At 54.2% G+C, this 12,580-nt stretch overlaps 1 protein-coding gene across 1 annotated transcript in view; it reads right to left on the minus strand.

Moving 5' to 3' along the window:
* IGSF21 (immunoglobin superfamily member 21) overlaps positions 1-12,580 on the minus strand; it is a 279,347-nt gene that overhangs the window by 36,529 nt on the left and 230,238 nt on the right. Inside the window, exon 4 of the mRNA XM_061395245.1 lies at positions 9,113-9,231. Within this exon, the coding sequence (XP_061251229.1) occupies positions 9,113-9,231 (119 nt within the window). The remainder of the gene's footprint in view (positions 1-9,112; positions 9,232-12,580) is intronic.

Raw genomic sequence — 12,580 nt, forward strand, 5'->3', positions numbered from 1 at the left:
ACAAAAGGTGCTGTAGTCCTTACTGCCCGGGACTTGTGAATGGGACCTTATTTCAAAGTAGAATCTTTGCAGATGTAACCAAGTTAAAACGAGGTCACGATAGATGAGGGTGGTTCTTCATACAACACTGTGTGTCCTTATAAGACGAGGGAAGTTGGCACCCAGAGACACAGATGTGCAGAGGGAAGACGCCAGGTGAGGATGGAGGCAGACACCGGAGTGATGTGTTCACAAGCTAAGGATGCTGAGAATTGCCAGCAGCCACCAGCAGCTGGAAGAGGCAAGTGAGGACTCTTCCCTGGAGCTGTCAGAGGGAGCACAGCCCTGCCTACACCTTGATCTTGGACTTCTAGTCTCCAGAACTGCGAGAGGATACATTTTTGCTCTTTGGAGCCACCCAGGTCAGGATATGTTACCTGCAGCCCTGGGGACTCAGCAAGGTCCCCAAATTGCTTCTGCATCTGTGCCATGAACTGCCTCCCTCCACGAGCTGTGTCTTCATTTCCTAGAACTATGCTTGGCACCCGGGAGATGCTGAGTAAGCAAGTGGTTGTAGAATTGGTCGCATGAAAGCATGAAATCCACACGGCTCAGGCCTCACCTTCTCGGAGGGTCATCTCCTCAGCTTCTCAGAGAAACCTTGCTGTTCACTCTGTTTACAACAGCCCCGCTTCCCTCTGCTTTGCTTGACTGCCTTCTCACACATTGCAGTCCTGGCTGTCTACTGCTCGTGTCTGCTTTCCTCCCTGCACTGTCTGTTCCCGGAGGACGTGGAATTTTGTCTGTCCAGCTACCGAAGCGGAGTTCCCATACATCCGATAACGCCTGGAATGTACCCGGTGTCAATAAATATTTAGTAAATAAGTGAATGAATGAAAAATTGACATTTAAAATGTCTGTCTGTATGGACAGCCAAATCACCTTCTAATATACCAGGACTGGAAAAGGTCAGTTTTCATTCCGATCCCAAAGAAAGGCAATGCCAAAGAATGCTCAAACTACTGCACAGTTGCACTCATCTCACACGCTAACAAAGTAATGCTCAAAATTCTCCAAGCCAGGCTTCAGCAATACGTGAACCGTGAATTTCCAGATGTTCAAGCTGGATTTAGAAAAGGCAGAGGAATCAGAGATCATATTGCCAACATCCATTGGATCATCGAAAAAGCAGGAGAGTTCCAGAAAAACATCTATTTCTGCTTTGTTGACTATGCCAAAGCCTTTGACTGTGTGGATCACAACAAAGTGTGGAAAATTCTGAAAGAGATGATCTTTGAAAGAGAAACCGATATGCAGGTCAGGAAGCAATAGTTAGAACTGGACATGGAAAAACAGACTGGTTCCAAATAGGGAAAGGAGTACGTCAAGGCTGTATATTGTCACCCTGCTTATTTAACTTATATGCAGAGTACATCATGAGAAACGCTGGGCTGAATGAAGCACAAGCTGGAATCAAGATTGCTGGGAGAAATATCAATAACCTCAGATATGCAGATGACACCACCCTTATTGCAGAAAGCGAAGAAGAACTAAAGGGCCTCTTGATGAAAGAGAAGGACGAGAGTGAAAAGATTGGCTTAAAACTCAACATTCAGAAAACTAAGATCATGGCATCTGGTCCCATCACTTCATGGCAAATAGATGGGGAAAGAGTGGAAACAGTAACAGACTTTAATTTTCTTGGGCTCCAAAATCACTGCAGATGGTAATTGCAGCTATGAAATTGAAAGATGCTTACTCCTTAGAAGAAAAGCTATGACCAACCTAGACAGCATATTAAAAAGCAGAGACATTACTTTGCCAACAAAGGGCCATCTCATCAAAGCTATGGTTTTCCAGTAGTCCTGTATGGATGTGAGAGTTGGACTGTGAAGAAAGCTGAGCACCAAAAAATTGATGCTTTTGAACTGTGGTGTTGGAGAAGACTCTTGAGAGTCCCTTGGACTGCAAGGAGATCCAAATAGTCCATCCTAAAGGAATTAGTCCTGAATATTCATTGAAAGGACTGATATTGAAGCTGAAACTCCAATACTTTGTCCACCTGATGCAAAGAGCTGACTCGTTAGAAAAGACCCTGATGCTGGGAAAGATTGAAGGTGGGAGGAGAAGAGGACGACAGAGGATGAGATGGTTGGATGGCATCACCGACTCAATGGACATGAGTTTGGGTAAACTCTGGGAGTTGATGATGAACAGGGAGGCCTGGCGTGTTGCAGTCCGTGGGATCGCAAAGAGTCGGACATGACTGAGCAACTGAACTGAACTGAACTGAGTATATCTGAACAAAAGAAGACATTCTGGCATGTGTTTACCAGATAGGAAGTTCAGTACTGGACTGTCCATGTCACACGTGGACGCTGACCTGGATTTGGACCCAGGTCAGCTGGACTCCAAGTCCAGTGCTCTGTTCAGAGGGCCTGAGTAGTGAAGGGCCCTGGGTAGTCATGGATGGGAGAATGGCTTCAGGGGCTTGGGTGCAGGAATGGAGAAGCGGGCAGGGTGGGGGCACTGATGGGCGTGCTCTTCCCTGCCCCCCACTCCTGCAGGCCCCTGAACGAACGAGAGCCCCACTGGGTTCTGAATGCGAGGTGCTCCCAGCTGGGGGGCAGGCTCCGCAGGGTACTCGCTCTTTGTTCTGCACTCCCTGCCCCCTCACTCCCTGTGCTCGCTTGGCACTTTCATCACCAACAGTCCTTGTGCCAAGGTCAGGGGCTCAGAGAAGCTGTTAGGAACCTCAGCTGTGGTCTTGGGCAGGCCTGCGGGGGGCCTCATCTCTGGCACTCAGGTGGATGAGCCCGTTAACTTCCCAGAGCCTCCCTTTCCTCATCTGTAGAATGGGGATGACAACACCTGCTCTGAGAGGCACTCGTGAGAGTCACGCGATGAACTGTAGCTTCAATACTCAGGGCACAGGGACGGGCACAAAGGGCTTGCCTGCTGGGGGCCTTGATTCCTGGCTCTGGGTTCGAGGCCCCATGGAGGAAGCTCTGCCCGGGGAGGGCGGCCCAGAAGCCCTGTGCCTTGGTCTTGTGGCAGAACCACAAGAACAGCCTCTTCTGCTTCGGCAGGTGGGGGTGTCTGGGCCCTTCAACATTTAATTGATTGTAACATCCCAGGCTGAACACGCTCCCCTGCATGACCTACACCCCCAAGAAGAGCCTCGGCGAGCCTTCCGTGACTGTGTATAATGCGTTCCCGGGGCCCAGCACGCAACTTTCAAATTGGCTTACAATTTATCTGCGGCTCGGATAAAAACATTTTAATGACTGTGTGCAGTGCGAACTCTCGGTGTTGCCCATGGGGCTCCCAAATGTCTTTCCCCGCCACAGAGCGGGGGTGTTATAGGCGTGAAATTACAGCCACGCGTGCATTTTGATCTCCACCCCGAGGCCTCTGGAAACAGCGCGTTAGAATGCTCCAGACGGATGCCGTCTTGGTGGTGGCAGACCAGGACGCCCGCCTCTCCCGTGGACCCGCTCTGGGCTTGTGAGGCTCGTGCGGGCAGGGGTGGATGCTGCTCAGCGCCTCGGTGCCCCGCCCACGGTCCCCCAAATGGGGCAGGAGCTGTCTTGCCCTGCTGTTGGCTGCCACAGCCCTTAGGGTCCCTGGTGGCTGAAAGGAGACCCCAGCTTCCAATGACCTCCACTTGCTCGGAGGTCACTGTGTCCATGCGTGTGACAGAATGGGATCTTTCTACGTCGTGCCACGGACGGGTCAAAACAGTGAGTTGGCTTTCATTTCTGAAAGCTGCCTGTTTAAGGAAGAGAGTCGTGGGGGAGGAGGGGGACACAAAATTTAAACCTTTCTAACTGTGCCTGATTTTCAACTGACATGAACACTATTTATGGTGACAGATACTATTTTTATGTATTTATGTATTTACGCATATTGAAGTATAGTCGATTTACTCTGAGAGAGTCCGGGGAGGCTCCATTGGACTTGAGGCGTCTAATTCTCATTTCCTCTGCAGGAGCCCCGGAGAAGGAAATGGCAATCCAGTCCAGGATTCCTGCCTGGAGAATTTCACGGGCAGAGGAGCCTGGTGGGCTACGGTCCATGGGATTGCAAACAGTCTGACAGACTGAGCGACTCACACACACACACACACACACGCACTGTTTTTCAAGAAATCATCATTATTATTGGCCACACTGCACAGCTCCTGGATCTTAGTTCCTCAACTCGGGACTGAACCCAGGCCCTTGCAGCGAAAGCACAGAGGCCTAACCTTTGGACGGAACCAAGGAATGATTTGATTTACACATCACTGTGTTGTGTTAATTTCTGGGGTACGGCGAAGTGCATCAGTTACGCACACACATACACCCGCTCCTGTGGATGCACATATACATACGTATATATATGGATGCATATATGCATATTCTGTTTCATGCTCTTTCCCATTATGGTTTATTGCAAGATGCTGAACATAGCTCCCTGTGCTCTGCAGTAGGAGGGCTGCTGTGTCTCTTTTATGTATAGTAGTTGGCAGAGAGGTACTGTTTATGGAACGCTCAGACTGTGTCGGGGCTCAGAACCTTCTATACTGTGGATTATGTCATTGAATCCTCACCGTCTTGGCCGAGCAAGCCACTCGCTTCTCTGCGCCTGGGTCCACGCAGCGTGCACAGTGCAGGCTCTGACTCGTGGTCTGATGCGGCCGCTGGGTCACAGGAGATGATACGCTCTACACTCCCTACACTCAGCGCCTCGGTCTCTCGCAGCTTTTCCCTCTCCAGTCTGGACCTTGGTGAGCCTCAGAAGCCAAGCCACTCCGGGGCTGGGGCAGCCACCAGTGGGGTCTTTCCTCTCTGAGCCTCAGTCATCTCATCTGGGAATTGGGGATACCAGCAACCCTACCCCTTAGGGACTGTTGTGAGAATCAGGAGAAAGGCTCCGCTGGAAGTACCGTGGAATTGGGACAAACTGGTCAAGGGTGAGGTGTGGCTGTCCTTTTCAAGGTTGGGAAGTGTCCTGGCTCCTCCCAGGACGGGCAGACCCACAGGAGGGTGGATAGACAGGGTGGGCCGCCCTAACTCCCAGGACCTGGGCCCCCTTTCCAAGGAGCACGGTGTACAAAGCTGTGAGCATTCACTTCTCAGACTGGCTTAAGGCTCTTTGGAATAAGAAACAGTGGACGATACTTCTCTGTGCCAGGGCTAAAACCAGGGGCCAGGAGGAGGCAGCCACATCCGTGCCTGAGAGCAGGCATGCCAAGATGGTGTGCATAAAGACAGTGAAATCAGACCTACTGAGCCTCCTGGCCACCTCAGGCTGGGCTAGGTGTTTGCAAACCTTTTCTGATTTAAACCTCACAATCACTCTAGGAAGGAGGCATCCTTACCCCCATTTTACAGATGGAGAGACTGAGGCCCAGGGAGGCCAATGAATCCGAGGTCACCTGGTGGATCTGGGATTCAGATCCAAACCCGCGTGTCCTTATCTTGTATGTGGAAGGGATGGGGCATTCTCCCGTGTCTGGGGGCAGGTGAGAGTCAGAGGAGGAAGGAGAAATATATTTGCCTATAAATAAGAGTAGCTGCTGATACATGTAGAGATAATGATACCAACAGAGATATTACAGAATGAGTGTTTTTGGAAGACTTAGAGGTTTAGGCCGGCGGTTCTAGAATGTGGTCCTGGCATCGACATCATTGGGGAACCTGTAAGGAATGCAGATCCCCAGGCCCTGCCCAGATCTGCTGAATCAGGGGCTGTATCTTCATAAGCCTGCCAGGTGCTTCTGACGCTCATTCAAGTTTGAGAACCGCTAGTTTAGACTGTGGGCTTTGGCCTCAGATGGCTGTTACAACCTTAGATAAATCATTTTCCCTCCCTAAGCCTCCGTCTCCTCTTATAACAGGGGTCACAACATCTCCCGGCTCCCAGAGCTGTCCCTAGGATTCCGTAAGAAAACGTGCATGAAGAAGGAGGGTCACCCACCATCGGGCACGTGCCAGGGTGGGACAGGGTATCCAGGCCTGTGGGCACAGTGAGCACCGGCGAGCCTGACCCATCGGGGGTAACAGGGCTGGAGAGACTGGTGACAAGTACGGTGGTCTCTGAGCAGGACAGTCAGAGGATGGACCGAGATGGGGGAGGCGGCTATTCTAGGGCAGCCCCACCTGGGATGCCCTGAATGTCCAGGGGTCAGAGCCTTCCTGGGGCACTGGGGTGGGGAGGGTGGCATCTCTTGCCTGCCCCTCTCTGGTCCCTCCTGGTAGCTCAGCCTCCTGCTCGGTAACTGGGGTCTCACGAGCTGTCTGCCCATCCCTGCTTTGACCGCCACCCGCCCTGGGAGAGGCCCAGAGGCTCAGAGCCTCTGCCCCCAGAGCCTGCTGGGAGCACACCGCCGGGCCAACTGGGCACCCCGGGCTGGGCCCCTGAGACCTCTGCCTCCGTGGGAGCTGGCAGGGGAGGCGTAGGGCTACCTCCCTCCACTTCCTCACTGTGCGAAGAAGGGCACCAGGCCCACGGGGGCAGGAACCGGCTCAGGATCCTTCGGTGAGCTGGTGAGACCATGTGCCTCCTGGACCGTCTACACTGCCTCAGTTGAACCATCTACACTGCCTCCATCTGTCTACACTGCCTCCATCTGTCTACACTGCCTCCATCTGTCTACACTGCCTCCATAGGTCTACACTGCCTCCATCTGTCTACACTGTCTCAGCTGGACCATCTACCCTGCCTCCATCTGTCTCACCGCCTCAGCCAGACTGTCTACACCGCCTCAGCTGGACTGTCTACACTGCCTCCATCTGTCTCGCTGCCTCAGCTGGACTGTCTACACTGCCTCAGCTGGACCGTCTACACTGCCTCAGCTGGACCGTCTACACGGCCACACCCGGACCGCCTACGCTGCCTCCATCTGTGCAACCCAGCTGGCCTGGGAGTCAAGAGGCCTGGGTTCTGACCCCAGCACGAAGTGGCCTGATGTCACAGGAGGGCTTCGTGATCCTCGCTGTGTGCCTTCAAGCAAGTTGCTAGCTCTCTCGTGCCTATCCATATCTGTGTCTGCGAGACAGGGGTAACGAGTCCCTCCCCTTGGGTTGACTGGGAAGTCTGGAAAGCACTTAAGTGCATGGCCTCCGGGAGCCCCCTTTCTAAACCAGCCACCACTCCACTTGTAGTGACTCTTGACCCCATAACCCTGCGTGATTTTCTTCTCAATGTTCATCACTATCGACAGTTGTCTCGTAAGTGGCCCCAGTGGCTCAGTGGTAAAGAACACGCCCGCAGTGCAGGAGACGCACGTTTGATCCCTGGGTCGGGGAGCTCCTCAGGAGAAGGAGATGAGAACCCACTCTGGCATTCTAGCCTGGGAAATCCCATGGACGGAGGGGCCTGGTGGCTACATCCAGGGGGGTTTAAAGGGTCAGACACTGAGCGACTGAGAGTGAGCCCACAGTCATCTCACTTACCTGTCTACGCTCATGGTTTAGACTTGCCTCATGCAGCGACTTAGCGACTAAACCACAGCACGCACAGATTCGCATTCCCTAAGGACAAAGATGCTTCCTGCCGAAAGCGTGTGGCCACTGCCTGGCACACAGTGGGTTCCCAACAAATATCTGATGCGTAAACAATTGAGAATATGGCCCTCGTCAGACTGGGAGCCCCTCGATCAGACAGAGTTTCATTCCTCACTGGCTTCCTTGATGTGACCTATGGCCCTCGTCAGACTGGGAGCCCCTCGATAGGACAGAGTTTCATTCCTCACTGGCTTCCTTGATGTGACCTGCTCGGGGCCAGACGCTGAGAACATTTCTTATTGAAGTACACAGGAGCTGTTCCGTGGGTGGGTGACTGCAAAAGGGGAGATTTCCCTGGCGTAGCCCCTCCCAGCACGGCCCGACCCCCGGAAGCCAGAATACACAGTCTGCCACTCTGCGGGGTTCGGCGTCCCTCTGGAGGTCAGGCCTTTGGAGGTTTTCCATTTTCCCAGAAGCAGTCACTTTCCACGGGGCCTCTGTGCTTTCAGTGCTGGCCCGAGTACAGCAAGCTTTGTTTCCCTGATATATGTCATTGGATGAGGAAAGCAGGGAACACACAGTCTGGAGTCAAGACCACATGCCTAGAATCCTGGCCGCAGGGCTGACCCAGAACTCAGGAGTGCGCCTGGCGAGACCGCCAGTGCCGGCAGGGGCTTCTGAGACCACTTGGGAGAAGGCTGCGTTTTACAAGCTGGGAAACCGAGGTGGGGTATGGGGTCACACCCACCAGAGACAGGCGCTGGTATGCTTGTCCACATTTTACAGATGGAGAGATGGAGGCACAGACGCAGGGTGGAGACCCAGGAACGCCGACGTCCAGTCTAGCACGCTCTCTAACCTGCCCGCCAACGTGTCTGTGCTCTGGGAAAGGCCTCGGGAAGCACACGGAGGGGACATTCTCTCTGCAGTGCGTGTGCAGCCTCGCTGAGGTCCTGTCTCAACCCCCTCCCGTGCCCCGGAGGCTCCTGGAGTCTCACCCCGCTGGGGAGGGTCCACCCCCCACTGCACTTTGCCCACAGGGTTTCCAGGAACATGGCTCCTGGCTTCCACCTGGAAAAGGGTCCACACAGCTCAGCGTCTCCTCCCTGTGACCTCAGTAGGTCGCACAGCCTGGAGCTGGGAGGTCCATGATGTTCCACTTGGCCTGCATCTCACTCCCATCTTACAGAAGGGGAAACTGAGGCCCAGAGGCCGCTGCAGGCTGCTGCCCCCCGAGAAGTCCCAGAGCCCTTTCGGGTCCTCTTTTGTCCTAATCAATGTATCAGAGCCTCTTCAAAGCACCGAGTCCGGGTGCATGGGTGGTCTCCTGGTAAAATTCTCGCCCTCCAAATTGCGAGTCCACGGGGCTCCAGGGATAAGGCTGAGCCCCGCCTCCCTAAGGCCCAGGTGTCAGTGCTGGAAGGAGAAGAGGTTCCTGGGAGGCTACAGGTCACACCTGGGCACGGCTGGCCTCGGGCCCTCAAGGGCAAGCCGAGGCGAGAAGAGGGTCTCCTGCCAGTACAGTGGGCATCTGGGCAGGTGGTTCCCGGGCCAGCCCCTCCACGTGCCTGTGTACACACACGCACTCAGGCACACGTGCACACACGCGGCGACACCAGGGCCCACAGCCCCGCACTCACCCATGACGTTCAGGAAGATGTTGCCTGACGCCAGGACCACCTTCTCCCTGGTGGCGCGGTCGTAGATGCCCACGTGGCACTCGTAGGGGCCGTTGTCGGAGACGCGGACCTCGGGCAGCCTGTGGGTGGCACAGAGGAGCAGAATGGAGACCCGTCGTCCGGGGCCGGAAGTCACAGCACCGAGAAGACCAACCCCCAAAGCCCCACCGTCCAGCGTTCTCTCAGCAACGCTCCTGGACCCACCAGCGCACACCTGCACCCTGCTGGGAGCGGGAGCGACTTCACGGAACATCGATGGCACCCAGGCCCTGTGCCCTAGGCTCCGAAGGGTGAAGGGGTGGCCTGCAGTGAAGTTACATGTGACGATGTGACCTCAAGACCTCTGGAAGCAGGAACACCGCATTGAGATGGTCGAGGGGCCACTGCCTGTGGTTCCTGGATGCTGTGATGCCTGTCTGGGAGAGGGGGCTTCTGGCAAGTGAGATCTGGACACTCGGAAGGGGAGGGGCTTTGACCTGGAGCTCAGAGGCCATGCAGCTGCGACGGGGAAACCCGTACGTCCTGGAGCGAGTTCCGGCCTTCTCTGGGCCTCATGGAGCACCCAACAAGGGGCCTGTTCTGGCCACGACAGAAGGAAAGTCTCTGCGCTCACGTCTTGGGGGTTCTCACGCAGCCGCAGAAAGCTCCAAGAAGAAGCTGATGCCCAGGGAACCCCAGGAAGTGCCAAGCACAGGGCCCTACCCGTGACGCTGGCCCTGCGGTCCTACCAGAGGCCTGGCGGGGCGAGAGGGTGGTGGCTAAGGGCGGGCGGAGGCTCCGAGGCCCGCACGCCTGTCCCAGCCCTGCTGGTGCCAAGGCGTGTCCTTCAGTCCGCCTTCACACCCAGCCCCGCGCCAGCTCAGGTCGCTCTCGGTCAGCCAGCCTCTCTTACACCTGCTGCTTCCGAGGCCACGCCTTTCCCCTCTCTCTTCAGCTGTCCCCACCCCCACCTTTGTCTTCCAGCCCCTTGGCCTGTGACTCACGGTCCCCCACCCACACCTCCGTGCCCCGCCCCCCACACACGCACACACACACTCACACACACCCCTGGGCTCCCAGCCTCTCCCCATCCAGGGGTCTCACGAAGGAAGCCAACCCATCTAACCATGGCTCCTTGCTGCTCACCGCCCAGCTCACGTTAGCATAAGCAAACATCTGCATTTCCACAGAATACACGGAGGCTGAAACCTGGTCTACCGACTTGTCACGAAAGGACTTCAAGGATGGGGAGCTTTTCATCAGGGAAGCTTGGTGGGGAAGATGCTGTCTCCCGTCTCGAAGGAAAAGAGCATGGTGACAGCAGAAACAGCGGGGGACTGTTTTCCTCCGGGAACTGTTTTCTTTGTTGGTAACTCAGCTAGCTTGGAAAAAAATAAAGCGCCTCTCTGCCGGGCAGGGCTGGCAGTGGCAGACCCCCAGAGTGGTGTGTTCAGGTGACGCTTACAGTGCCTGTTACAGAGGCCACTTGAGGCGTAGGTGACGCTGCGCAGGTGACATCTCTGTGAAGACGCAGGCTTCGAGGCACATGGAGCTGGCAGCTACCCAAGCGGTGTAAGAAAATAATAAGGACCCAGCTGACACATGGGTGGAAGCGCACGGGCAACGGCCCATAGGTGGGCTGTGCAGCAGGCGCATTGCTGAGGCAGGGACACGGGCGGCGTGTTTGGGCAGCCACGGTGCTTGTGTTCAGGTGACACACGCAGGTCGTAAAGCCGACCGCGCTGGGGACGTCTGCCTGGGCAGCTGCTTGCCTGGGACTATTCCTTGGATGCTCCTTCTGCAGAGTCCCCTAGCTCTGCGAGCGGTCCTGCCTTCCACCAGGGATCCAAGTGATACTCCAGGTGCCATCCTTGGTATCTCCTATTTCTCTGCTCCCCTAAACACCGTCAGTGACCAAGTCCTGAATGTTCTACCTCTTCAGTTCCGTTCAGTTCAGTCGCTCAGTTGTGTCTGACTCTTTACGACCCCATGAATCGCAGCACACCAGGCCTCCCTGTCCATCACCAACTCCCGGAGTTCACTCAGACTCACGTCCATCGAGTCGGTGATGCCATCCAGCCATCTCATCCTCTGTCGTCCCCTTCTCCTCCTGCCCCCAATCCCTCCCAGCATCAGAGTCTTTTCCAATGAGTAACTCTTCACATGAAGTGGCCAAAGTATTGGAGTTTCAGCTTCAGCATCATTCCCTCCAAAGAAATCCCAGGGCTGATCTCCTTCAGAATGGACTGGTTGGATCTCCTTGCAGTCCAAGGGACTCTCAAGAGCCTTCTCCAACACCACAGTTCAAAACCATCAATTCCTCGGTGCTCAGCTTTCTTCACAGTCCAACTCTCACATCCATACATGACCACAGGAAAAACCATAGCCTTGACTAGACAGACCTTTGTTGGCAAAGTAATGTCTCTGCTTTTTAATATGCTATCTAGGTTGCTCATAACTTTCCTTCCAAGGAGTAAGCATCTTTTAATTTCATGGCTGCAATCACCATCTGCAGTGATTTGGGAGCCTAGAAAATTAAAGTCTGACACTGTTTCCACTGTTTCCCCATCTATTTCCCATGAAGTGATGGGACCAGATGCCACGATCTTAGTTTTCTGAATGTTGAGCTTTAAGCCAATTTTTTCACTCTCCTCTTTCACTTTCATCAAGAGGCTTTTGAGTTCCTCTTCACTTTCTGCCATAAGGGTGGTGTCATCTGCATATCTGAGGTTATTGATATTTCTCCTGGCAATCTTGATCCTTGCTTGCGCTTCTTCCAGCCCAGCGTTTCTCATGATGTACTCTGCATAGAAGTTAAATAAGCAGGGTGACAATACACAGCCTTGATGTACTCCTTTTCCTATTTGGACCCAGTCCGTTGGTCCATGTCCAGTTCTGACTTTTGCTTCCTGACCTGCATACAGGCTTCTCGAGAGGCAGGTCAGGTGGTCCTACCTCCTAGACGTGTCCTAAAGCATCCTCTTCCCTGTATCTCCAGAGTCAACCTCTGTCTCACCTGAAATACAGGAGGAACAGTTAACCAGCTTCTCTGCCATGCTAACCTCCTTCTTGATCCTTCTCCAGGTAGAACCCAGATCTTTTCAAATGCAAATGGGATTCATGGCGGTGCCCTACGTAAAGCCCTCCCAAGGCTTCTTTCTGCCCCTCAGGTGAAGACCAGGATTCTTATTTGGGCCAGCAAGCCTCAGCACAGTTGGTTCCCGCCACGCCTCAGCCCTCCTTCCTCCAGGGACAGTGGTGTTGCTTCCATCCCTCCCAGGTGCCAAGCTCCTTTTTAAAAACAAATTTTGATTTTGGAATATTTTAGATTTACAGAAAAGTTGCCCAGAGAACAGAGTTCCCTAACACCCCTCACGTGTCCCCCTTTGTTAACTCCTACACGATCATAGTACAGTTGTCAGACTAAGAACCAGCATTAATGCATCGTTA

Source organism: Bos javanicus, chromosome 2, assembly GCF_032452875.1.
Source record: "Bos javanicus breed banteng chromosome 2, ARS-OSU_banteng_1.0, whole genome shotgun sequence".
Classification (NCBI taxonomy): domain Eukaryota; kingdom Metazoa; phylum Chordata; class Mammalia; order Artiodactyla; family Bovidae; genus Bos; species Bos javanicus.